The sequence below is a fragment of the Pogona vitticeps genome, chromosome 15 (genome assembly GCF_051106095.1).
Source record: "Pogona vitticeps strain Pit_001003342236 chromosome 15, PviZW2.1, whole genome shotgun sequence".
Taxonomy (NCBI): Eukaryota; Metazoa; Chordata; class Lepidosauria; order Squamata; family Agamidae; genus Pogona; species Pogona vitticeps.
This window is the reverse complement of record NC_135797.1, coordinates 923,946-951,765: the sequence shown is the minus strand read 5'-3', so window position 1 is coordinate 951,765 and position 27,820 is coordinate 923,946. Positions and strand designations below refer to the sequence as shown.

The 27,820-nt window shown below is 51.2% G+C and overlaps 1 protein-coding gene and 1 long non-coding RNA gene across 2 annotated transcripts; one reads left to right on the top strand and one right to left on the bottom strand.

Annotated features, from left to right (window-relative positions):
• Positions 1–841: 841 nt before the first annotated feature.
• RPRD2 (regulation of nuclear pre-mRNA domain containing 2) lies at positions 842–26,685 on the bottom strand. Its single transcript, XM_072984026.2, is given in 12 exon segments — positions 842–4,883; positions 4,886–7,540; positions 8,122–8,325; positions 8,728–9,009; positions 9,258–9,543; positions 9,946–10,121; positions 10,481–10,607; positions 11,196–11,248; positions 12,595–12,666; positions 13,697–13,797; positions 14,083–14,212; positions 26,190–26,685. Coding segments are annotated over 12 exon segments (4,479 nt in total). The 5' UTR covers positions 26,491–26,685; the 3' UTR covers positions 842–4,791.
• Positions 14,206–15,272, top strand: LOC144584919 (uncharacterized). Its single transcript, XR_013539407.1, has 2 exons — positions 14,206–15,029; positions 15,174–15,272. It is a non-coding gene; the product is annotated as an uncharacterized LOC144584919 (long non-coding RNA).
• Positions 26,686–27,820: the final 1,135 nt, after the last annotated feature.

The window sequence follows — 27,820 nt, the reverse complement described above, 5'->3', positions numbered from 1 at the left end:
AGCCATCCTGCTCTGGAGCCCTTGAATATTTCAAATATTCAGTACTGTATATACATTATCTTACAACACCTATGTATCAGCAGAGAATCATCAAGTAATTGGCCTCAGTCAGATATGGGCTGAAGACCCACAAAGGTATACAAGTTCCCAAGTTACGGCTCCCAGACTTGCACAAGTTTGTGACATAAATCAACACTCATTCATTCACTCAGTGTTGAATCCCTTTTAAGGGGGAAAGGTGGGAAATGCTCTTTTCCTCTGTATTAACACCTCCCTTCCTATGAAGGAACCCATTAAAAAAAGCACAGGCAAAAAAAATACGGAGTGCCTCACATGAAGCAAAAGATGCTTGGTGTCTACTGGGAAAACATACATCCAAATCAGAGCTAGACTTAAGAGAGCTTTTAAAATGCCTTTGCAAACAAAGTAAACATGGATTACAGGCTTCTTCCACACAAAACCTTTTTTTAAATACCCATTTTTCTATTTCTGAGGTCTGACTATGTTTTAGAAAGCCATAATGTTAACATCAAAATGGAAAAGGTGAAAGAGGGAAATAGAAGCTAAGAAGCAGCTCGCACCCTCATTACATACAGAGATCTGACATCCATTGTGAACCCGTTTTAGAATTCTCACATACAGTGAGCAGGGGATGGCTGTAATCCCATTTTTCATAAAAGCAAAGTAAAACAGAGCAAGTGATCACAAAACAAGAGCAACTCTCATGCCGTCTGCCTTCACAGGATCAAACCGGGAAGGTTTGCAGGATCCATCTTCAGGATGGTGGGCTGAAAAGGAAAACAGAGTTCTGCCTTCTTTTCTCCTAGAAACTGAGGCCACACCAAGTCAAGAACACTTTATTAGTATATATTACAAAAATTGGAGGGTGGGTGGGGGAGAGAGGGAGAAAACAAATCCTTCACTTGTGTCTGGCTTTCAAAGGGTACTGGGGCTGGCCTCCCTTCCGCAATACAGACGAGATGCACGACTCTGAGCAACAGTCAATGCTTCCTTGGAACATCATCTGCAGATCTTTGAAATTCTTGCCGTGCTCTTTCCACTCGTGGTATGTATCGATGACCATCAAACGGCAGATGGCTCCTTCCGTCTCGACTGGGTCAACTCAGGCTGGAGACGAGGGAATCGCCGCGGCTCTTCACTTCCGAGACTGCAGAGGAAGGGAATTCGGCTCTCCCGGCCTTTTCTCAACTGCAACCTCCTACTGCACGCTTAAAAGAGGGCTTATTTACAAGAAGAAATATCAAAACAGTCAAACCAGTTGTTTTATTAAACGTATTAATATACAATTCAGAGACGGACTGGCAGCTACCTTGCTGCCTGCTTTGCCCCACTCGGGTTCTCGCGCCCCCCCCTCCCAGCACAAGAAAAAACACTTGAAATCAAAACAAGTCAACAAAGTTCCAACTCTTTTTTTTTTTTAAACAGGCACAAAAATGAGAAAGCACATCAATTATTTACAGCATCTTCAACACGGCAGCTCTCCCGCTATCCCGGCCCACTTCTGAGTGGGTTTTCCCAATGCGGCTGTCTCCTCTGGCTGGGTGAACGGGGTTGCATTTTTGCTACCTTGAGATGTTTTGCTACAGCCCAAAACAGGGCTCCATGAGGCCACTCTGTAAACGGGCTGCGTGGGCTTAAAACGTTTTCCCTGGGCGATGCCCATCTCCCCTCTCAAGGAAGGCTGGCCAGAATGCTGAAGGGAACTGCTCCAGACATCTGGCACACAGATCCACAGGGAAGACGTTCCCGAGCAACCCTGTGACACAGAGCCTGGGAGGATAATTTTTCTCACCCATGAGCACTGATTGGAGCCAATAACAGCCTTCCAGCTCTGCCTCACCAAAACAGCTGTAAAGCCCCTGGTCGGTGTCTTCCTCACTTTGGAAATCCTGTCCTTCATAGGACAGACTATTAACAATTTTCATTAAAAATACGGGCTTATTTCTTTTCTTTTGTCTCTCTGAGGTCAAATACAAAAGTTAACCACAAACGGAAGCCAGGGGCAAACCTACACCGGATCATTTTTCCAGCCTGACAGCCTGTTGCTTTTTGCTATGTTATTATTTTATAGACATATATGTACACTGCCACCATTAGTTAACTGTGAACAAACTGAAGTAGAAGAAGAAAACCAGGTAAAAAAGAAAAAAGAAAAGGAGGGAAAAGACATGGAACTTTACCATTAAAATATCTCGCCTTTTAACCAATAACCTTCCTTTTCAGTATTTTTCCTGCAAGATGCTTAAACAGCACCCACAATTATTAGAAGCCGTTTCCTATTATACACAGACAAATTGTGGAACAGTATGAATCAGGTGTTCTCATTACTTCCATATTTCTCTCTCTTAAAAAAAAAACAAAAATTGAGAGAGAGCGAGAAGCAGAAATAAGAAATTTCACATTCTTTATCCTAGAAAGGAAATAAACAAAGTAAACAACCACTGCTTGTTCAATATTGCTTTCACACTTTTGCATTCTTAAGACTGTCTTTAAAATCAGAAGCAACGACTACCCAAAGACAGAGGCTGGTTAGGGGCCCGACCTCTTGAAGGGAGACCTCAGGCCACCTAGAGCTTTTCAGCCATCTGCTCTCAAAAGAGAAGCAACAAAACCCTTCCTGTTGTCTGAAAATAAAGCACATACTCAGAAGAGCAGAAATCATGCTGTGAAGGGCAAGGAAAGGCGTGCAAACAAGAATCACAGTATTAAATTTGCTCCCTATGACAAATACGTTGTTGAGTCAAGCTAGGGACACGCACGCTACCAAGTCAACACTAAGTCTGAGGGCCAGAACCTCCAGAGGACGCTTCCTCCTACTGGTCTCGTGAACATTCATGCAGGCTCAGAATAGATTTCCTTTCCTACCTGCTGCTATCCGAACGCCCTGGACTACAACACACATCACCTGCAGCCAGCCCAGTCCTGCTAACTAGGAATGATGGGAACTGGAGCCCTAAACACCCAGAAAGCTCGAGGCAACGGGAGGAAGACTGATGGAAACAGACCCTGTTCTCCTTCAGGGTACTCAGGAGAAGCTTAAAATGCCTTTGAGATGACGCTGCCCCTCCCTAGTCAGGGTGGTCACCTGTACAAATATTACATGACCAAAGCCCTCACACCATGGCTAAGCTTGAAAAAATGAGTTATTTTATCAGCTGAGTGAAGGAAGAGGAAACAACACTGTTTTACAGGATGGACATGGGGAGCGTGCATCTTTTACAGGCTGAGTTAGAAAGAACAGACCCAGGGCCTTTTAGCACAGAGGACGTATCACATTAAAAAAGAAAAACCGTCATGAATCCAGGACCTTTAAAGTCCACTCAAAGTATAAAAAGCTGCCCACCCAATAGTTTTGTGTTCTCTTTTTTTTTTTTTTTTGGTAGCTGTGTGCATACAAGACGTGGAAGGTGGCTCTAACAAATGCACACAGCAGCAGAATATCTGGAGATGAAAAAGGCAACTTTCCTGTTGCTTATTAGAGGGCAGATAAAAATGCAATTATTCAGAGTATTACATTTTTTAAGCAGAAAGTCAAGCGCACCCACAGCAGTGGTGCCAAAACACTGGAAGAAGAGATGGAGGGGAGAGTTTGAGATCAGAGCGGGTGGGGGAAGAGAGACGCTAAGCTGCTTGGCGCTGTTCCTTTCCTAAGCAGCATGCGCCATGGGTCTGGAGGGAGGCATGTCTAGGGAAGGGAAGGAGCCGGGTCCCGCAGGCAGAAGCAAGCACCAGGGGGTCCAGGGGGGCTGCAGGGCAATGCTAAGGCCAGCTCCCAGGGAGAACCTTGTCCCTGAAGGGCCGCCTGCTGCTTTGGGTGGGAGTGGAGAAAAAAGAGCTCATCGCCTCCTCGTGCGGCAGGATACCCAGCTGGCATCCAAAGGAGTCAGCTGTGCCTCCCTGTACCTCTTCCCTCCCCTCCTGCCAAGTCCGAGGTAGCCCTATGGTTATGAGCGGAAGGACAGCAGGGATGGGGGGGGAGGAGCACTCCTCAACCACCTCGATTAGGCAACCTCGTTGCAGATAACGCCAGTTTTAAGAACTCAAAACCCTGGCTAAATCAAGACGATGCTATTGCAGCCTGGCAGACATTCATCATCCACTGAAAAATGAAAATTTAAGAAACTGGAAGCATCAGGGAGAGGACAAAAGAAAGGGGGAGGGGGATATGCAGAAATACCAATGACACACATGGCACCTTTTTCCTACTGCTGGCAGGACCCTGGTGGGACACAAAGAACAGAGACCAAGCATATTAAGCTAAAAACAAAGCACTGGAGTCACAAGGGTTAGAGGGAAGGAGAAGAAAGAAGCAGTAGGTACAGGAAGGGCTAGAACTGGCAAGCCCATTCTTGCACCTTTTCTCTGTCTTGAAGTATTTGCTGCCCCTCCTCCGTCTCTAGCAACCCTCTCCCTTTCTAGGACAGAGTCCCTATTTGGTATTACTGTCTTTTCCTTTTTTTAAAAAATCCCATATCTGATTAACTTGCAGCTACTAAAAGTGTTTTTTTTATTTTGAATACCACCTTAAGATTTGTCGTTTTTTAAAAAAAAAAAATTAGTTCTCAAAAAAAATCTTTTTAAGGTCAACAGCTAAAACAAAAACTCAAGAAAGCAACAGGAAAATAAAAATAAAATTGCCATATAGAACATACCTTAATTGACAACAGCCCCTATAGAGTATTGGGGGGGGGGGAGAGAGGGAATAACAGTAAAATGAAAAAAAGCGAAAGGGCCATTTCCGCTGCTCTCTAGCAGAGTTCTGGAGCACTTTCATTTGTTCAGTACCTGGGAGGGAAGAAGGGGCGTTTTGGTGAGAAGAAGGGAGGGCCTCCCCGGGCGAATGGGGGCCGAGGCCTTTTTAAACCACTAAAGGGGTCCCTGTTTAGAAACAGCTCCCGGGGCCGGAAATCGGGCCTCTGGTTCCTAACTCCCAGCCCGCCGGGGCTTGCGATGATGTCTCTGTGGGTGGGGACAGAGGAGCCGACGTTAAGGGCTGGCCCTAGAGGATCCCTTGGCAGGGCCACGAGGCCGACGCCCTCTCGAGCCCGGCCCAGGGCCTGGGCGCCGTGGTCGCGCAGGGGTTGGGCCAGCTGGTCCCGAGGCCCTCCCGACGGCACATTAAAATGCTCCTTCAGTGTTCCTTGGTGCAGGACGGCCCCGTGTTCAGCAAGGGGGGGAGCGGGGAACGGGCGGCTGAGATCCCCGGAAGGGGGCGGGGGGCTAGAGAAAGGGACGCTGCCGTGTTCCACGGGGAGAGGAGGGGGCGGCTGGGTGGGGAAAGGCACCCCACTGCGCTCTAAAGAAGGGGGCGGGGGAGGCGGGACGCCGTGGGGCAAGGTCAGCGGGGTGGAGGTCTCCTTGGAGAAAGGGTTGGCACGATCCGCCGAGGGCAGCCGGGGAGGGGGAACCGAGTGGTCCCTAGGGAAAAGGGTGCTGAGGTCCTTCGGCGGAAGAGACTGAGGCCCCAGGGGAGGGGGCCTGATTTGGTCCCTCGGGAAGGGAGCCCCGTGCTCTAAGGGAGGCGGCGGGACGTGGCGGTCGAAGGTGGCCCCGAAGCTACCGGGTCTGAAGTTGTTGACGTTCTCCTGGAAGGGGGGCACCCGCTCCTTGTATGGGAAGCCTGAAACATTGCCGCCGCCGCCGCCAGTCCCGGTGCCCATGGTGGGCATGTCTGTGGCGCTCGAAGGGCCATTATCAAAGGTGCTCCCGGCGCCACTCAACTCGAACCATCCCCCTGCTCGGTTGGCATCCCGTCCGTGGCCCCGGTTCCCTTTCCCCAGCACGCGGATGGACTCGACGGTCTGGATGGGCTCGCCAGACATGCCCCGGCTGGAGGCGTGGTGGTAGCCAAGGGTCTCTATGGGGGCCCCCTTCTCTTCAGTGCTGTCAGGCAGGTCTAAACAGGAGGAAGACACCCGGGTCTCGATGCGGTAATGCTCCTCCTGCTGATTCTGCTGGTTGCCTCCCGCCGAGATCCCCACCTGGCCGAGGCTGGAGAGGCCCCCGGGCCCCTCGCCGCAGCCTCCTTTGGTGGCCTGGCCGAAGTGCTTGTTCTCCTCGGAGGGCTTGCGCGAAGCATTTTTCAGCATGTTCTTGAACTCGATGGTTGAAGTGGTGGAAATGGAAGGCCCGGCCGGCTTCTCGGCGTTGGAGGCAGGGAGCCTGCCGGCGGGGCTCACGTGGGCGTTCTGGGGAGGGAAATGCGACCGGTGGGGAACCAGATGAGGTGAATCAGGATACTGCTTCTGCGAGACGCCCGGGAGGGGGGCGGGCTTGGAGAGGCTGTTGTGATTGGAATCGGGTGGGAAAAACAGGTCGTTCTTGCTCGGGGTGGGGGATGCGTCTGAGCCAGAGTCGTTTCCCCGCAAGCTGTAGGAGCCATATATCCCAGGAGAGGACAAGGGATCGCAGCGCTCCCCCTGGTCTTGGAGAGACCTCATGGACTGGGGGAAAGGGGACTTCAGGCCGAAGCCTGAGACTTGCTGGCCATAACTCGACATGACTGTTTGGTACTCTGAAGGGTCTGACAGCTTCCTGGATTTCAGGATGGACTTTGACGGCTGCTTCTCCAAGTTGACCAAAGCGGATGGAGGTGGGCCCGAGTAGTCAAAATCGCGGTAGTCCTCATCCTCTTGGAAGGAAGTGTCCGGGTAGAACTTCTCCTGGGGGGAGCCGATTAGAGAGGAAGGCAGCTCCAGAGCGTCGGAGGGCGGCTTGTACATGCCCGATGGGGAATCCCGACTGAGCCCAAAGGACCGGAACACTGAATTAGACAGCTCCTGTGGGTAGCCGTCATCCCGGCTCTGAAGGGGTGATCTCGTACTGCTTGGAGTTGAAGAGCCAGGGCTGATGATCTTCGAGAGCAGAGACACCGTGTCCACGTTGCTGGAGGAGGGCTTGTCCATCATCTCATCTTGAGTAGGGGTCCCACTCCGTTCATCCCGGACAGGGGTCCCGTCGATGCTGTCCACGGATGTGCTGGTGGGCCCGCGGTTGAAATCTGACGAGGAGGAATGGCCCTCGGGCGGCATGCTAGATCCCAAACTGCTCAGAATGGGGATGTTCAGGTTTAAGCCGCTGAAACCAGGGTTCCCCTTCAGAAAATTGTGAATCTTCATTTCCAGGCTGGGAGAAGCTGGCTCAGACTCCGGCTTGGTCTCCGAGATCTCCGAAGACTGGCTGGTTGGGTTCTCAGCTGGCCGAAGAACAGAATTGTCTGCCTGGGAGTTGGGGAACTCCAGGGAATTGGTGGGAGGCTTGAAGCTGGCACCAGAGAGCCCGGCGTTAAGTCCAGCAGGGATCTTGTTGACCGAAGTGGAAGAAACCTCGGCAGAAGAGGAGGAATTCGGAGAGTAACCAAAACTTTGGGGCATGAAAGACTGGGCGCTGGAAGAAACGTTCCGCCCCTTTGTGGGGGGAATGGATGTGTTGGCCGGGGATGGAGAAGTACTCTGGGATGCCACCACCTCGCTGGGCTGGGATGTATTTCCAGCAACGCTTTGAAGAAATGAAGATAAACCTAAAAGGGGAAAAACCACAGTTCATTACAGGCAAAAGTAACTATTTCTAAAAAGCATCAGCCTTCTAGCTGGCCAACAGATCCTAGGGATGGATGTCACATTTCTCCACAAATCCCTGTGAACGTACCCCCCCAACACACACACACATACCAAAAAAACCCACCCTAAACCTGAAACACCAGAGGATCTGTTCTGCTCATCTCTCTTGGGGACTTTTCTTGCTCTCCACTCCCATTCAGCAAGAGTAGCAGAGCAGATCCACTGCACTGAGGCTGCTTCTGTAGCTACTAACTCGCTGTTCAGCAACTGAGTCAGATGGCCTGGCTTTCTGATCAGATGATCATAATAAACTGTGCTCTGCTTTGCTTTCTTCGTTTCCATGATCTAGAAACCACCAGGGCTGCTACATTTCCACAGCAACCTCGGGCTCCTTTTCATCTTCCGCGGCTCGTCCGTGGGTGTCTATTCCCACAAGCGTACTCTCAGCTGGTCCTTGCCACGGATCCAAGCAGCAAAGACACGGATGGCCACGCGTGACGGCTACCTTTCCCTCGCGCCTGGGGTGCTGCTACAGGTTTACCTTGCAAGCCTGGGGAAGCCTGGGTCTGAGTCTTGGAGAGCACAGAGAGAAGGCTCTCCGGCGTGAACTCTACTTTGGAGAGGATGTTTGCCAAGGGGTTCGGAGGCGCAGACGTGGAGCCTGCAGTCGGGGTCTTCAAGCCCCCCATCAGAGCTGACGGGCTTGTTGGGGTCCCAGGGGATGGTCTCGAAGCGGGACTGACACCTGGGGAAGGAAACGAGATTAGGAATGTACAGAGGAGGTCTAGGGCTGGAAGACCAACCTTTGTAAAAACAACTTGGGCTGACAGGGGGCAGGAGGAGGTGACGAGACAGAGGTATTCCAAGGGGCTTCTCTCAGACAATGTCCTGCCGGTGCCAGGGCACTCCAGGGAAGGTGTCAAAGAGGAGATGAACCATCCTATCGCTGTAGAAACGCAACAGCCCCTTGGCCGGACTGACAACTCAACTGCAGCACCGTTTACAGACTCCTGCCTCAGCTCTCCCTCCCCTCAGGTTTTGAATTCCACCCGATACCTCTGCAATGCAGGCCATGTCCACCAACCAGGGGAAAGTGAGGCTGGAAAACACCTGGGGGGGGGGGCAGACGCCACTCCTTCATTCTCACCCGTGTTTTTCATCACCGAAGTTAAACTGCTCAGGATGGAGCTGATCTTCGCCAAATCCACATTAGCCAGGTTGGGCAGCGCCAGGGCTGGCGACGCTGGGAGGGGGGGTGCCGGGTTTGCGGGCTTGGGGGCTGGAGCGGTCACAGGGGGTGGGGCGAGGGGTGCTGGTGTGGGGGCTGCGGCGGAGGTGACGGCTGTCGATGGAGAAGCTCTGGGGAGGCTCTCAGCCATCTTGACAGGAGCTGGCGTTGGGGTTGCTGGCTTCTCTTTTCTCTCTTCCACTAAAGGTTCAAAACACAAGAGGGAGACAGTTCAGCCAGCCACCCCTATCCCACCGCCATCGTCATCCAATGTTCTAACTACTGGAATAAGAGAAGTTTTACAAGAGATAGCTGTGTTTGCCTGTGCGAGCATATCAGGTGAAAGAAAAATAAAAAGTTGAGGTCCCTTAACGACTAACTGCTAGATTTTCACGTGAGGCTTTGGTGGCCAAGTCCACTCCCTGAGATGGGAGCTCCCTGTTACTTACCGATAATCTTTGGGGCATCATCCTCCATGTCGGACAGCTCCATATCCTCCACGTCCCGGTTGTCTGTCGCCGGCTCCGGAGAGGGAGACTTTTCCTTTTTGGCCTCCTGCAAAGGCGAGCTGTCCTCTTCTTCCATTCCTGGGAAGGGGGACTCCGAGCCGGTCGGGGAGGGAGCGTCGATGCTTGGCGAGGGGACGGGCGACTCTTCAGGGTCAGGCAGCGTGGCCTTGAGCTGATCCAGTTTCTTCTTGAGATTGTTCACTCGGTTAGCGAACGTTTTGTAAGCCTGACGAAGAAAACACAAGAGAGTAAGAAACCCTCAGAACAAAAGGATGAACCACCTACATTATTGAAGGACAACCATCGCACTGAACTGGTAAAGCTTCACTTAAAACAAGCTCCCACTACGAGATGCTAGGTGTTAAAAACCTCCCAGGACAACTCGGTCTTCAAAAGGGATCCATCTTCCCACCTTAATCACAGGCAATCTTGAAAGACGATGCGATCAAGGGCAGGCCAGACATCGGAGGGGGGCCCCCGAAGGCCGCAGGGCACTGCTGCTTCCTGCGCTCTCTCCTGCCAGGGGAACCACCACCCAGGGGTCTTCAAACGACCTGCCTTTCAGGCCGAACGGATTGACAGCCAGCTCGCTTCCCCAGCCCATCAGGACCACCCCTGTGAGACTCACATTGGCGACCACTTTGACCTCTTTGTACTGGGCTTCGTAGAAGATCCTGGCGTTCTCGAGCACCTCCGTCAAGGAAGGGCTGTTCTTCAGCTGCTTGTCCAGGCTGGTGACAAACTCGTCCAGCTTGGCGCTCGCCTCCTCAAACTCCTTGGAGAACTTCTTCCCACCGGTTTTGTCTGACCAAGGAAACAGAAGTAACGAAGGCACCCATTGAGAGAAGGTTGAAAGAGACTTCCTACCCTGAGGCCCTCCGCCTCCCCAAAAAACACCATGACATGCGCGAAGCCATCGGGAGTCACGAAATGTGAGCTGGCCAGGACAGAGATACCACTTATCTGGGTCTGTCCATTAAAAACCCAAGCATCTTTAGGAACCCGCAGCGCGTTCTAGCCCCCCGTATCAGGTGGAGTCAGTGCCACCAAACGGCAAACCCCAGGGTCGCTCAGCACAGAGCTGCAGCGAGGAAACCAGTATCAAGCCACGATCACGGCACCCTGTGGCCAGAGCCACCGTGCGGAAATTCCTTCCCACGCACCTTTTAAGCACTTTAGTGTCTCGGTGCTGCACACGTCCACCCTCATGGTGGAGAGCTGCTTCTCTTTCAGTTCAATCTGGTCCTCCGAACGCTTGTACAGGAGCAGCTCGTCAATGAGGGACTGTGGCTGGACAAACGAGAAAGAAGCAGGCTCACTGCAGACGAGCCGCTTGGCATGTGCTGGTGAAACTGGGGGCCAGACTGGAGGGGAAGGCACAGGCTGATGGGGACAGAGAGAAGCACAGCAGAAAACCGCTCCCAACATCAGGGAGTTGGGGGGGGGTGGCAGCCGGGAGAGGCAAATTCTCACCCGGGAGGCTTCCGGGAACAGCACTGCGCCTTTTATAAAAGGCTGCAAGGGTCCACACACCATTTCGTACCCCATCCCCAACAAATACTAGTTCTTCAAACTAGAAGTGAAACTCTTCTCTAGTTTCGTTTTTGCAGCTTCTGTCTATGTGAATCCCACCCCCCCACCCCCAAATGGTTCTGGGGCAGAAAACTGACCAACCAAAACTATCCCTCTTTGGAGCAGAAAGAGATGGATTAAAAAACACAGCATGGGCACGCCACACATTTTCCAAAAGTGCATCTTTCCAGCAAGTTTCCTGGGGCCGGTTTCACCCTCTGTAAAGCTTTGCCACTCAAATGTTGTGATCGTGTTTACACTGCAGGGGAGGCGAAGGCACCCAAGCAAGCCAGTTCTTGGACTTACTCGGAATTCTGCAACGATCTTCGACTTCAGAGCTGCTTTTGGATTCGTAGAGGCTGCAGGAATGAAGGAGTGAGAGATTCAGAAAAGGGCCTGTTAAAAATGGCTGCAAAATTGTAACACCCCAGCCCTGTGCAGAGATCAGAGGGGGACAGACTTTCTGTCAGGGAGGTGGCACAGAACCCCCTCCCGAGCCACGAGGTGACCATGCACACACACACAGCCCAGGTTGAGTCCTAGCCTCCCAAAGGAAAGCCACATACATACACACCCACACACCCATTTCAACATGGATGCTTTACAGAGAGGCCGATGCGCCCAGTTCTGCTGCTCCTTATCACTGTGGCTTCCCTTCACCCTCCATGACTGAGCATCCCACCCAGGCTCTGAAAGAACACATATTTTTGCTTCACCAAATGAAGATGATGGGTTCTGGCCCCCTCTAACCCATTCAGTTGCACCTCCTGTCTGACTACAAACCCCATCATCCCAGCCAGCCTGGCCACAGCTGCAGCCCTAAACATGGGGGGTGATGGAAGAGGAGCTGGTGTCCAATATAGCATTCCTTATAACTACTTCTCCCTGAACAGAGGTGGGCCCAGAGCACCTCCCCTCGCTGCACCAGACTATAACTCTCATTATCCCCAGCTCAAGGGGTCAAGAGCAAGGCATGCTGTGAGCTATAGTCCAATACAAGAGAAAAGGGGTGGGGCGTCTATCTGATGGCGAGAGCCGGTCCTGAGGTGGATCCAAAGCCCGAGTCCCATGACCACTCGGCCCAGACCCAAGGGACCCCAAGCCTTCTCTCTCTCTCTGTCGGGGCCCCTTTCTCTTAGCTATCCATGACTGTCCCCCCAAACACACCACATGGGTTATGCAGGACAACTTGAGGATGGCAAAGCCGGTCCAGGTTAAGCTGTCCTCCTGAGAAGGCCAAAGGCCTTATTCTGATTTGCACCTGCTTCCTCGCCCAAGGGAAGGGTGCTCTGTCCGGCCTCGTCTCATCTGCTCTTGAGTAAGGCCCGGCTCCTCTGCTTCGAGTCTCAATCAACGGGCTTCCAGCATAGCCGTGGGCTCGCTGACGGGTCTCCCTCCTGGTTCTGCTTTCCTCTTCCTGTATCGTTAGAGCCGGCTTCCCTAAAGGCTCCTTGGCCCCCTCTCGCCACTGGAAGCCTGCTTTCCTTTGAAAGAACGCTCAGACCTCCTGCCTCCCTTTCTGCAGCTGCTCCCTTTGCACATTTAGAAAAGGACGCCGGGAGCCCGGAGCCCAAGGTCCCAAGAATGCTGAGGGCAGGTATGTGTTTGCCTTTTCCCACAGGTGTCTTTCTGCACCCCTTCTGTTCCTCAAGGAGGTTTTAATATATCAGATAGCTTAGACAGTTCACATGTGGGTTGTCCTTACTTTGAGATTTCTTCCATGATTTAGCTGGTTGTTTGCTCTGAGTTTCTTTCTGCTGCTTCTGAGTTTTGGAACCTGGAAAACATTTTCATTTTTTTTTCCTTTCGGTGCTTTTACCGTCTAGATCTTATGGAATTCCCTCCAGAAGCTGTTCCCCCTTCCTCTCTGCGGCAAAGGGAGAGGGGGGGAAAAACCCAAAACCAAACGAACCCAACATGGAGGTGGCACCTGTGAAATGCCTGCCAAGTTAAGTCGCAGGAGGCGGAGCCGAGGATTCCAACAATTTCTAGGACAATCTCTCCATCTCTGGGGCCCTAAATCTGGCTTTAAGTGACAAAGACGTCGTTGGCAATCTCAAGGAGTCTGTGGAGCTGACTGGCTGTGCTTTAAAGCCACTTTCGGCTGCTGGCTGAAGAGAGCAGACAGGAAGCCGCAGGCCCAAAGTGAGTCAGGGGGGCCTCCAAAGGCCCGGCAGACTTACCTCCAACTGAGTGAATACCGAAGGCGCTCGTCACACTTTCTCAACCCAACCCCACAAACAATTTTACTTCTCCTCCTCCTTCTTTGCCCATCTAACTCAGGATTAATCAGGAAATCTGCAGAAATCCTTCCACCCCATCACGTGCACAGGATGCACTGGTCACAGAGGTCTGCAGAGCAAACACCAGCACTCTGAAAACCAAGTGGAACGTGCAGCCAGGCTGAGCTTGGGAAAGCTCCTTGTTTGAATTTACAGCTCCCAGAATCCCCTAGAGAACAAGCATGGGGATACTGGGAGTTGTAGTTTAAAAAAGGAGAGGAAGAAACTTCTGCAGGTTCTAAAATCCAGGATCACCAGCATCCTAACTAGACTCTGCAGTCTGAATGCAGAATGAATCATGCCATCATCTCACAACAAGTGTGAATCATGCCATCATCTCACTCTGAGACTTCTGTTCACAAGAATGCGATCCTACACACAAAGGCAAAGGAAAACTGAGTGTGTGAAAGGCAGATAAAGTGTTAAAGGGTAAAACTTAATTCTTTCAGTCCCAGAACCTTCTCAACTTCTCTCTCTCGCACACAAACACATACGCAGATGTAGGAAAAAAACAAGACAACTCACTTAAAGCTTCTTTCAGTAATGTAATGGTTTCCTCTGGATACACATTCCGGTCTTCCCAGATTTTAAAAATCCTTTCTACAGATTTAGAGACAGAGGGGTCTCTGCAAAAGACACACAGATGTTTAAATCATTTCCTCCTGCATGAACCTGTCCTCTCTTCTCGACACTCACAAGGTGACAGAATTAAAGAGAAGGGGAAAAAACCTTCAGCTTTATTTTTAAGAGGTCTCCCAACTGGCTTTCTTTCTCAAGGCTAAGATCCGCAGAAAATCCATGCTGGGAACAGCTATGCCTACTCCTGCACTGGAAGGGACCATTCCAAGAGGCCTCTCTTAAATCAACAGTCCTGTCCTCCCACCTAAGAGAGCAAAAAGGACCCCACTTACTTCACCAAAGCGGCCGCTTCAGGGAGCACTTCAGCAAACGTGTCCCGAAACACAATGGCGTTTTTCCTTTTGCAGTTCTGTATGACATCGTTCGCCAGGTAAAAGAGGTTCAGCCGATGCGGGAAAGCAGCTGGGAAGAGAAGAACAGAAAAAGGTTAGTGCTTGTGCGAAGCGCAGGCCCAGGTTGGTCAGCAGAGCTCATCGGGCAGATGGACAGGGATTAACTTTCTACTCTTTCCTCCTGACAGGCAGAGGAGTCGAGATCCAGCGGGCACAACCCAGTGAGTTAGGTTTTAACCACAGAGGAGATGTTACTGGTTGTTTTCTGGGTTAATTTTGGCTTTTAGAAAGGAGTTAGCATGCACTCCTCGAATCGGAATGTTAGAGGATGAAAAATGACTTTTCTGTCTTCTTTTCTTTCCACAGTGCTCCCAAGCCTGCCTGCCCAAGTGGTTATGGACCAACTTGGCTAGGAGGGGCAGGTGTGGCTCTAAGTATCGGCTGCCGGGGCAGACAAGACAGGGAGCAGCCCACTATGCTAGCAGGCTTCTCGCTGCGGTCGGAGGCTGGGCCCTTGTGGGAACAGGATGCTGGAATACAAAGGACATTTGGTCAGATCCAGCTTCAGAACTCTTGCGTCCTGCTGCTTTTTGCAGGAAGTGCCAGTCACCACCTTGGTGACGTCCGTGGGGAAAGACGGCCTGCCCATTAACAGAGACCTGGGGCAGCCGTCTCCTGAGGCAGCACAAGCTGGGGCTGGTGACTCACAGCTTGATATTCTCACGGCTCTGACCTCACATGCTAGGATACCCAAAAGGTATCTGGGAAGCAGGTGGCCGCTCGCGGTGCGACCTGCACAGCCGCCTGTTGGCTTGTTCGACTTGATTTTTCATCCTCCCGGACCCAACAGAGGAAATCAATCAAGTGAGAAGTACTTGTCCCTCTAGGTCAGTGGTGTCGAACTGTGGCCCTCCAGATGTTCTTGGACTTCAACTCCCAGAAGCCTTCACCACCACCTCTGCTGGCCAGGATTTCTGGGAGTTGAAGGCCAAGAACATCTGGAGGCCCAAGGTTAGAGACCACTGCTCTAGGTCATAAAAACAGAAGGAATCTGCTCCGCTATCCCATTAAATAGCATGGGCTGTTAATTTTTTAAAAAAGGAGCCTTAGCAAGAGTGTTTGGTCCCGGCTGCTACTTCAGTTCTTTCTCTTTCTCCCCTCCCCCCACTCTCTTGACCCCCAGCAAGATTTAGAGCCAACTATGATATTTAATGAGATCTTATTTATTCTGTTGTTTCTAACCTGCAGCTACTCCGACTGAAGGCTTAGGCAAGATAAAACCAGTTTGCTGAAACGGGAATCATTTAAAATGAACCTCCCCCCAGAACGAAGCCCCAGCCCAGCCCTTCCTACACGGACACATCCGGATGTCTCTTTGGGCAGATCAGACGAGCTAACAGGAACATTCCCCCTCCAGTCATCATCCGCACTCCGCTGTGCGGGTCTGCCAAAGTTCCTGCCACACCAAGGCACAAGGAAGGAGCGCGCTCTCACTAAGGGCAGCGTGGCCCAGAAGCCAACAAGGATCGCAGTGAGGAAACATGGGACGCGGCCCTTGACGGCATGAAAGGTGAAGGGGCTACCTCTCTGAGGGTCCCAGAATGACAAAGGAAATGCCGGCAGATCCAGGGATAATGTGCTGGCTGTCTTATGAGGGAGACCTACAAAGCGCTGCTTTCAAGGAAGGCCACGGGGCCACCGAGAGCAATCCTGAGGAAACTGGGCTGCAGGTGAAACCGTTCTCTGCTTTCTTTCCATCCCATCAGTGGGGAGGGTGGTGGTGGGGGTCACTCCTGGGATTTTTGTAAGTCCAAGAGTCTGGTGGCAGACATCACGTTTATCCACGACTGTCCAAAAAGCAGTTCAAGCACTTGTAGAGTTAGCTCCCCTCCCCTCCCCAACCCACCCTCGGCTGCCCAGGGATCCTGCTCTGCTCTTTCAGCCTTTTTATCAGGAACCGGGCTGTGCAACGGGGTCCCTCCTTCCATTTCTGTACACAAGAGGCTGGGCGGCTCTGCAGTCCTTGGTTTCAAGGACCAGACCAGACCCCGGTGATTTTTGCTCCTGGAGCGAGAGTGACCCCACCCCCACCCCCAGCACAAGGCCCGTCAGGCAGATCTCATTTCCAAACATCACCAGCTCCTATTGATCCAGCTGTCTGGCCACCAAGTGGACACAGCAAGAACAAACCGCCCTGCCCGGCTGGGAGAACCAAAGGAGTCGCCTCTAGAGGCACAAATCCCCTATCCGGACAAAGCACACAGTCCCCCTGTGGCAAAGGAGGGACCACCGCATGGATCTTTTCCGTGAACTGTTTCCCCAGAGACCAACAATGACCACTGGCCAGGGATTGTTACCATGACATAAGCAGCAGCCTAAAATGCTGGCTATGCCATTGGATGGGCAATCTGCCCACAGTTTGGGGGGCTTACGCCTATTTCTCAAAACAGGACACGCACCTCAATGGTGCAGCTAACCTGCAGCAATCACCCCCACCACGAAGTGAAGCACCACGCTGCCACGGACACATGCTCTGTCCGGTCCCCAACCGTGGGGCTCACCTCTCCTATTCTACCCCAATGTCTGGATGGCACAACCGAGTCAGGTACGAACAAAGACGGCTGGCTGAGGAAACAAAGAAGCCGGAACAGCCTTGGCGTCTAACTAGTAACTCCTATATTAAGCGTTTCCTATCATGATGTTTAATGCCATCCTGCAAGGAAGCTCACAGAATTTCAGCATCACTTAAAACCATCTTCTTTCCACCTGCCCATATCTATGTTCAGGGCCTGTGAGCGGAGTGGCCAGTGGCCGGCTCCCTTCGCAAAACGCCTGACTGTTCTCAGGCCGGCTAATTAAGACAAAATAGCCTTGTACACCATGACACACACACACACACCCGCTAGTCTATGATGCAATAAAGTCCAGGGAGAGGCCAGGTAGACGGAGTCTCAAATTATCCTCATCCAAATGTCTCCGTTGGTGCCCCTTTAAGGAAAGGGAGAGAGAGAGAAAACACTCCTTGCCACAGTATCTGCTTTGACGACAGTTCCCAGAATCACCATGACTGTGACTCGCCTGCCCAGAGCCCGCTGGAGACAAAAGGAGGAGGAATGGGGAGATCCCTGATTGATAACAGAAATACAGATCCCACAGACTAGACCTGGGACCTCCCTGGTCCAATGTACGTCCTTTGATTTATTTTATTTATTCCATTTATTTCAATCATTTATACACTACATTAGAGCAATGGTTTAGTGTTTGGTTTGAAAAATGGCGTGATGGACCCTCCTCCAAGTCACGCTGGCCTGTATGTCCCATTTAGAAGGGACAGGTTTTCTTTAAAAAAAATTGTGGACAGCCCTCTATGGCAGAGGTCACCAGCCACCTTTCGGGGAAAGGAAGGAAGGCAACCCGAGGCCACCATCTTCCCCTAAATAAGGCAAATCAGAAGTTTAGAAAGAGAGGAATTAAACAATGCCATGGGGGTCCATTCAAAATGCGAGTTCACACCCTCAAAAGCTTCCTTCTAGCAGCAAGAGCAGGTCAAAGGAGGGCAGTGAGAGGGAGACAGACACGCCAGAAGCCGCCACACGGAAGGCGCACACCGGCTTCTTCCCAGGGGTTATTTTACAGTGGTCGGGAGAGGCAGGTAGGAGCGTTTGTTTCTGTGTCCACGAGAGCAAGAACAACAAAACAAAACCAACAAAAACACAAACACTGCAGCAACTTTAAGACAGCATTGTTCCAGAGAACTTTCACTGATGTAAACAACATCTTCAGGCACACAATGAATGTGATACTTTTGTTTGTGTGTAATGATTATTTACCCACAGTTGTATGCTGCATATTGGTTTATTTTGTTGTGACTGCGTGAACAAACCAGAGCTGGTTTCTCTGCTTAGTTTATAGCGTGTGATTTAAAGTGGATTTTAAAACTCCCACTAGGGAGGTGTGCGCACACACCCCCAGGCCCTGGAAACAGGGGAAGACTGTAAGGTGACCGGCAGCTAGAAACGAGCCGAGCCCTCCCTAAATGGAGGCCTTCCTGATATTTCAGACATAATCCCTCATCAGATTCAGCCAGCACAGCTAGAGACAGGGGATTATGGGATCTGTAAACCCAAACATCCAGAGGACCCCAGGGTAGGGGAGGCTGTGCTCCCCTCTACCTGCGCAAGTAACCTGGGCTCCTTCAAACCAATAACTTTAAATGTACTTTACCAATACAGTACTTATTTTCTTTTTCAACATGGGGTGGGGGAGGAATCAGGTGCCCGAACAGGGCTAGGTAGCTGAAGCATCCATTCCTTTCCTGGACCTCATCTCTGTGAACATTCATGACTCGCTCTCATCCTGACCCTGACCCCCCCCAAAGAATTCTCCTGACCTCTCTTTGTCTTGGCCTCTCAAGAGCAAACATACAATTTGTCCCTCTTTGCAAACATTCAAAAAAAGGGGGGGGGAGGGGGAAGAAACGATAGGCTCCTTCCTCCTCCAGAAGCCCCTCTTCTTCAGCCATCAGAGGGGAGAGACCACACATGCATCACATCGCAAACAACCTGGCTTAACCCACCAAAAACAAGAGGCCACGTATCTTTTCTAACCAGCGTATTCGGCAACCGTCACGAGTTCATCAATAAATTGGATTTAAATGTTTTCCCAAATCAAGCAGAGGTTCGCTGAATGGGTACCTATTACTGCGAACAATTCTCTGAAAACACGGCATAGGGATCAGTGGACTGACTGAATTCATAGTGAGTGGGGGAGGAGGTAATTCAAATTACAAATATGGAGAAAGTAGTTTTTTCTCCAAGAATTCCTTCTTAAGTGCCACTGAGTCTCCTGCCACGTCTGGCAATCCTATGAGTTCATCACCCCGAATAGGTTGCATCATTAACAGCCCTGCTTATATCATCCAAACTAAGGACCATGGATTCCTTTACAGAGTCGCTTCATCTCATCTCTAGATTTCCCTCTTTTCCTACTGCCCCCTTCACTTTCCCCAGCATTATAATCCTTTCCAGTGACCCTCTTCTTCTCATGTAAATTAAGCAATAGCCTCGGTTTGATCATTTTAGCCTCTTACACCCGCAGCTGTACGCACAAGAGTTTGACTGGACAAAGGAGCACCAGGACAAATTACAGAATAGCGTTTTGAGACAGGAATCGCTAATTTAATTGTCAAATAAAATGGCTGGTCACCAAAACCACAAAACATGCAACCAACAGCCTTCCTGGGTTGGAATGACCACTGGGAGCAAAACCCCGCTCGGACACTGACAGGTGAGAACCCCACACCCACCCGCAGGCCAGACCCCTCCTGGGAGCCGACCGTGTTGCCCTGGGCAAACCATACCCAGTACCCTTCAACGCTGGTACCAGACAACTATGTGTGTAGGGACACCCTTTTGCCTGACATGATCCCGGAGGCGCTGCAGGCGGGCCCAAAGAAACCTGCCTACCCGTTCCGCATGGGCAGCCGTGGGTCAAAAGGTTTTGCTCCTCTGAGGGAGCTCTGAAGCCAGAAGAGGTTGAGCCCCACACATTCGAGTCAACTACAAACACCGGGGTCACAGGCAAGTGACCCCCCCCAAAAAGCCCTCCTCTCTGTACAATCACTGGCTTGAGGTTACAAGTGCTGAACAGAGCAGTTGAGGACAGGACATTCGGGCGACCTCTCAGTCGTAGGGTCACCCTAAGTCACAGGCAACCTGACACGGCAGGCACCAACAGCAATAAGAACCACAGGCGCGACAGGACCTTGAGTTCGGCAACCCTCTTCATCACCATCACCACCACGGCCAACCTTCCTGGGCAGGACAGGCGACAACCAACCAGAACAAGCCACAATGTGCACACATGGCGAAATGAAAACACAACCACACTGGGAAAAGACACGCAATAAAACAGTAGATTCCCCTTGGAAAAGTCCTTCACACAACACATCCCAAGGGCTGAAAGAAAGCATTTTGTATGGATGGTCTCAGCCGCTCCTCAAGGTAGGCCCTATGGCAGGATTGCTGTGGGGAAAGGGACCCGTACAGAAGTACCAGCATCCTGACCATGACGTAGCGAGTCTGCAGCAAAGCTCAACTTGAATTTCCAAAGCTCCGCTTCATGTATTCCTAATTCTATATTTGTTTACCGAAAAGCGAGCCCTACTGATTTCAGAGGAGAATTATTCTAAATTTAGTGCAAACACGAATACTGCCTTGATCGCTCTTCTCCACTGGGAGCCTGTCAACCTCGCTCATTCACTCTCTGTCTCTGGAAAGCAGGAACACAACTCCTAGATCAGTGGTCCCCAACCTTGGGCCTCCAGATGTTCTTGGACTACAACTCCCAGAAGCCTTCACCACCACCTCTGCTGGCCAGGATTTCTGTGAGTTGAAGTCCAAGAACATCTGGAGGCCCATGGTTGGAGACCACTGTCCTAGATGGCTAACCTGCCCGGGCTTCTTTCATTCCTAGACATAACCTCGCAGCTGAGAAACGCATCAACTTGCCACAGGCACGCATGTTTCATCTATTAAGAAATCTCCTGCCCCCCTCAAACAGTTGGGAGAAATTAAATGCTGAACCCTAACACCAAAGGAGCCTGGCATTTGTGAAAGAAACAGATCTAGATTTCAACTTTCTCCCAAAATGTGTGGCTTTTTTCCCCTGGCAGAAACTGTGCCCACCTCAACCCCAGTTTCAAACTAAGGATAATTTCCATTTCTAAAGAACACCGCCTGAATCCACCCCACTGGTGCCTTAATTGGTAGACAGAACCAATTTCTTTGCTGGCTGCAGTAGATTCTCAGAGAAGAAGGACACCTCTGAGTCCTCTCTACTCGACCTAGAAGACCCTGAAAAGGGTCGCCATGAGTCAGAAGTGAGGGCACATCATGATGATGATGATGATGATGATGATGATTACCACCTTCTGCAAATGTCTCTGCCCTGCCCCCACCCTGCTTAATGGGCTACTTAAGAAACGTCTCCCAGGGGTTAATCAGTACCAGTTTTAAAAACATCCGCAGCGTGAACAAGTAAAAAGAAGAGAGCCTTCTATCTACAGAACTACACAGACATCATGTAGTCGCCCTTCCAGGAACTGCTTCTGATCCACCCGCCCACCCACTCCCCCACTTCAAAGACAGGGGAGTTCCTGCAGATGCTCTTGGGTGACTGGGCAGAAGAGTCTCAACTGGCTTTGTGGCCAAGAATCGGAAGGCTTAGCCCAAGGAGGCAGTCAGGAGAACCATCCGTGGTGGCTGAGAGATCCTAAGAGCTGCAGCCCAGAAAGATTTCTTTCCTGGGCTCTGCTTTTGATGCTTTGATTGCTAATGCAAGACTCTAAGACATCTCCCCCTTGCCAAGATGCTGAGGACAGAACGACATCAGGGAAGATTTGGGGGGGGGGGGGAAATGTAGCAGAGAATCAAGGCCAATGAAAGATTTCCACATTTTATTGTACCTTGGTTTAATACAAGCTTGTCTTAGAGCTACTTTTCCATTGAGAACCGTATCACATTTTTGCTACCCGTGGTTGTGTTACATGCAACAACAAGAACAAGTGGTCGACTCTTCCCAGGATCTGGCCCACTTAGTTCTTCTCTCCAATTTACTCAGGATTCTTTTTGCTCTACACCTTTCAATCTCTGCCTAGAAAATCCCAGTCTAAGAAGGCAACTCAACAATGCTAGTTTTCAGTCCTCTTTAAGAGGGTTGTGGAAACTGTGCCCACTCTGGTACAACAGAATATATTCCTCATCCCACACCAACAGCCATGCTTGCCAGAGTGGATGGGAACTGTAATCTGCTGACACACGCCAAGCCTGCTCCAAAGCCAACTCTTGCTTGACGCAACTCCTAACTACTACAGCTCCCATCAGCTCCAGCCAGCACTGCCAATGCTGAGGAACAAACATCTGGAAGACGGCACTTTACCCACCTGTCGCCCTAAACTAAAGACTGAATGTAAGTTCACTCATTAGATGTGGCAGAAGTATTTTCACTGATTAGGTGCTCCTAAGAAGCATTCTGTTTCAAAGAACCAAACAACTTTGCAATTGACTAGACTTCCAGGTTTTGATAAGCAAAACATTTATCCTCACAAGCTGCCTGTTAAATTTAGCCACATTTTTCTGCCTTTCACTTCACTTGCTAATTATAGCAGCATCTATTACTCACAAAGTTGCCTACCATTAATGCACAATCAAGTCCCTCACACACAAACTCCAAAAACCCTATGATAAAGCCGTTTCCCAGTCCTGAACGAGAGAATGAACCTGCTTCACACAAGAGAGACGCCACTCCTCCTCTCATACTCTCTGGGCGTCCGCCGAGGAAAGGAAAGGGAAAATTAAGTGCTCACAAATGAAGTGTAGCATTAGGTGCCAGTTCAGAAGCTTATCCCCACAAATAGGCTACAAGGGCCTTATCCTGTTGGCAAGGATGCCACCAGCTGCATAACAAGACCTTCCAATTCATAACTCTGATTTATGTATTCCTAAAAACAAGAAAAGCCATTATAGGAAGATTTAATCACATCTCCTATTTTAATTTCATTTCCAGAAGCTAAACCAAGCGCAAAACACTCTACTACGGTTAAACACAGGGCTGACCACACCAGCATGCTTCCAGGGTTTTCACAGCTGCACGATTGTCGGAGAGTTTAAATTACAGCATAGGCTACAATTCACCCCCAAGGGAGCAGGATTCAGCTCAGCCAAAGGCACAGAATATAAACATCAAGACAGTCACACCCCTATGATGACAGCTCAAGGACTGTTGCTGGATTGGTTAGGATTCCAAGGGATGCCCAAGAGGAGCAGAAAACTTTGCACAAGGGAGTCCAGCCTTATCTAAGAAGGACGACATGGTAAATCAAAGCCACACATTTTTGCTTTAAGACTGTGGCCCCGTGCACACAATTATGTTTCATTTGGCCTCAGCTTCCACTGGTGACAGGCCTCTCTATTTGCATACACTGGTTTAACTTCATTATAAGTTGTCCAGGGTCCCAGTTATGAGACAAGCAGAATATAAATCAAGTTACAGCAGTGGTACCAGAGGCAAAGAGCAGCAGCAGCAGCAAAAGTAATAATATTTGGAGGACTTTTCAAAGGACAAGAGATCCATCCAACAAAATCATGAGGAAGAAGATATGAACTAATTAACAAGGGCCCTTCTACCCTTTGAAACCTTCGTACAAGACTGTAAATTGCCACTTGCCCGGCCACCTGCAGCCAGAATGCCTCCAGCAAACTGGAAAAACGTAAGGACTGTGCTCAAAGGAAGTAACTGAGTGACACCAAGCATTGTGTGGCCAGATGGCCTGGTAACGTTCACACACTTTTTTAAAAAATGAAAGAACAGAAATCAAGATGCCACACCTTGAGCACCCTGACTGAGAAAGAGACCTGTAGAATTCAAAAGCTTGCATGTAGCATGACATACAATCATTATGTGCCATCAAATGGGAACAGACTAACAGCAACCCTGACAGGGTTTTCAAAATATGTGAATATTTAAGGAGAGGCTTCACCAGTTGTTCCATGCCCCCAGTGAGTCTCCATAGCTGAGTGGAGATTCAAACTCAGGCCTCCTGAGTCTATTCCGTCACTGGGAATCTCAGTGCAAACAACAGGAGGTCCTAATAAGCAGAGTGATCCTTTGAATGTTGTTATAATGCAGTGATGAGGGATCACTAGTCCCTTAGGAGTTGTTCTGCATCATCCCAGCCTGTTGGCCATCTTAGTGAAGGATGATGGGATTTGCAGGGGAGCCATGTCTGGAGAGCTGCATGCTCCCCATCTGTGCTGTAATGGAATGCGACTCCCAGCAGCCTCTGTAGGCAAGATGAACCTTGAGCCCGTCCTGCTGTGGACCGGACAGGCAGGACAGACAACCAGGCCGAAACCCCCGCTCAAAGCTCACAGGACAAACTCTCACCACGCAGCCTGTCTAATGGGGATCACGTGGCAACAGTATACAGTATTTCTACAGAGCTTTTCCTAAGCCATCCACCTTTTACCTCCAGGAACGTTTATGTCTTCCCTGCAAGTTCATGATTCAAACCTTGCATCGCTGCCCATCAAGTCTCTGGGTGGCATTTTAATCCTAGTATAAAGACAAAACAAAACAAAGACCAGCCGTGTCTCCATAACACTTATTATGGTCTGTTGGGATATGTCTACTGCTTTTAGAACTTGAGCAGTGGTATGATAAAAATGTAGACAGGCTGCCACTTTTACTTATAATCACACCATCAGGGGTCCATCTAAATATGCAGAGAAGATACTGAAAACCTGAGGTGCACCTTGCACCGCTCAAATGCTCAGCCTTACGAGGGCTCCCGTAAAAAGCACAAAGAGGAAACGCACATAAGCATTCCTTAGTTTTCAACACTGCGATTTAGAAATGGGAGATTTATAAATATCAGCACCTGCAAAGGCCAAAGCAAATGTATGCAGCATTAACACATAAAAACTCTGCCCACTGTATGCACACACATGCCAAAGATTTGTTACACAGGAATACGAAAAACAGAAAGCAGCATCCTAATCTCCAGCCAGTCCTTCAAGGCTGCTGAAATTATTCCCAAGAACTACAGAGAAGTCATGCACCAAATTCAAAATGCACCACACATACTGTACATGCAAAGTAAATGGTACACCCAGACAGCAATTCTTTCTTGGTCTGCCCTGAAGGGCTAACACAAGTCATCTTAAAAGCATACAGAACCAACATTTACAATGTCTCTCAACTCTCTGAAGTGGACCAGATATAAATGGCAAGGCGCACAGATGTCTATGACCCGGTTTGTAAAAGTACTGCACACACATCATACATAAGGTAAAGAGAGTGTCCAGCTGATTACCCCCATCTATGCAACCTGTGCTGCACAGTCTGAGTCTAAGTCACTGGATGGTGACAGATTGAGGTTCAAATTCCCATCAGGCAATAAAGCTCACTGGGAGGCTCACTCTGGGATTGACCCACCCCACCAGGTCCTTGTTGTGAAGGTGAAGCGGAGCGGAGAACCATCTGCACCGCTTTGATCTCCGGGCGGAGGAAACACACATTTTAAATGTGGCAAATACACAAACAATGAATAAATGGATGCTCCCAGTTTCATTGGCCCTTTAAGAACTCTTGCAAAGACCCATCTATATAAAACACACATCTCCAACAGATCTTTGTCGAATGCAACACCTTATAAGTGGGCTGGACAGCATCTTTTTTACACACACACACACGTACTTTCTCTCTCCAGCCAGGAGAGCCTTGGGCACCATGAGCGGCCCAGGAGAGACCAGAGGGTGCAGTGGCTACAGCAGTGGGCGGGGATTTTGGAGACCAAGGAGGAAGCCCTCCCAGGAAACGTCCCTGGTTGGCCCGTGGGCTCCTCAGCCTGTCCTACCTGAAAGGGTTGGTGTGAAGGCAAAGCGCCGGAAGAGAAGCAAGTCAAAAACACAAGACGCCCGCCCGCCCCCCTCGCCCTCTTCGAAGGAAAGGCAGCGAAACACGAACCAGGGGAGGCGTCCGCGGGGAGAGGCAGCTGGGCTCCAGGGGACCAAGCGGACACACGACCCTAGCCGGGGGCTGGGTGGCCGACCTGCGTGCCTCGGGGTGGGCGCCTGGATGCGGGGGTGGGGTGGCCGACCTCACAGGGCTGTCGTGAAGAGAAAGCCCCGACCCTTCCTCTCGAAAGGGAAAGTCCGGACCCATAACAGGAAACCGACTTTGCTGGTGTGGGGACGATGGGATCTGTAGTCCTCACTAGAGTTCCTCTACTTTTTTTTAAAAAAATAAAGTGACACACACACACACACCCTAAATATTGAGGAGCAAAGATCCTCCTCCTCCGGATCTGGACCCTTCCCACACAGAGGAGCAACCCTGGCCGAAAGAAGAAGAAGAAACAACCAAACAAACACCCTCCCTCCGTAGTCCTCCCCGGGGTCCGACCCTGAGGGAGAAGGGAGGGGGGGCGCGGGCACCCTCCCAGGGCCGAGCCCCCCAAACCCCACCCCCCCGGACCCTGTACTCACATCGGCGCAGCCACTTCATCCAGTGGCGGACGATGGTGCCGTGGTGGCGCTTGTTCTCCAGGCACCACGACGACAGGCTCTGGATGGACTCCATGGTGTTGGTCACCGCCTGCAGCTTCCTGTCCAGGGACGCCTCCAAGGGCCCCAGAGAGGAGGACGAGGAGGACGAGGAAGGAGCGGCCGCCGCCGTGGTGGTGGTGGCGGCGGCGGCGGAGGACGAAGACGAGGAGGAGGAGGAGGAAGAAGACGAAGAGGAGGAGGAGGAGGAGGCCTTGCCGCCGCCACTGCCGCCGGCCGCCATCTTCCCTCCCCTTCGGTCGCACAAGCAACGCCGCTCACGGGAGGAGGAGGGGGGAGGAGGAGGAGGAGGGGGAACGAGGGGGAGGAGGAGGAGGTCGGCCGGCAGGGGCGCATGCGCGGGGGGCTCGCGCTCGCCTCGCGCCTTCTCTCCCTCGGCGCGCAGGCGCGGTGGCGAAGCCGGGGAGGGAGGGAACCATTGGCCTCCAGCGCGCAGGCGCCAAAGCTCGAAAAGGAGAAGGCGCGGGAGGAAGAAGGTGGCTTCGTGGAGGCATCGCTGCCGAGGTGGCCAGATAAAAGAGCGCGGGTGGGATGGAGGGAAAGGGCTGAAAAGAGCGCCTGGAAAGGCAGGAAGAGCCTCTGTCTCGAGCCACCCTCCTAAAAGAAAGAAAAGCTACACATCTAGAGTCGAACACGTGGTGCAGCGATTGGATTGCATGTTTGGACGTGCATTGATTGCCTAGAGAGGGCCTGCGAGGGCATTGACGTTGCTTATGCCCAGTAATCGAGACTGCATTTATCTGTTCTGCAAATATCCCAAGGAAGGGGGAACCTCAGTCGTTTATTCTATGGGAGGGCGGGGGTAACCCTTGGCTCCCTCCCCATTTCCCCCAAGTTGGCACAGTGTAACTGGCAGGGAGAACCCAGTCGGAGCGAGTCTCCTTCCCGCCTTCGCACGCGCCAGGATCTCGCCGTTTCCAAATGGAAAGTTTCCTTTCCGAGAAGGCTGGCGCAGCAGGACCAGCGCTTTCAGCCCACGAAGCCAGAGGGGGCGGGGCTTTCTGGTCCCTAAGCGGGACCAGGCGAGGATGCCGAGGCGGTGGAACGTCCCGCCCCCGTCGAGCGGCTATTGGTGGGCGCCTGGCCGCGCGCGCTCTCGCCCTTCCGCTGATAGGACCTTGCTGGCCACGAGAATCACCCAATGAGGAGGCAGCTCGGGGGACTGCAGCCAATAGAGAGCGTCAGGGGGTGGGACGACGAGTGAAATAGGTTGCCACTCTGAAAGATTAGCCCCGCCCGCTTTGTCCCCCAGCTATTTAATTCTTATCCTCATCCTCAGTAACACTTCCACTGATTTTAAAGCCTGCTCCCTTCTTTCCTCATGGGCCTCGTTGCCTGAGCACCGCCTTCTTCGGCCGCTAAGAAAAGCCCCCGACCGCCATTTTATACGAGGCGCGTTCGTTCATCTCAGGCGGGCAAGCTTTGAAAGCGCATGCGCGGGAAGGAGGCGGTGGCGCCCGCGACCATTACGCATGCGCAAAGAGCCACCGTCGCTCGTCTCGTGTGCGTCAGGACCAGAGCGCCATCGTAGGGTGTCTTCCCAGAAGCCTTTG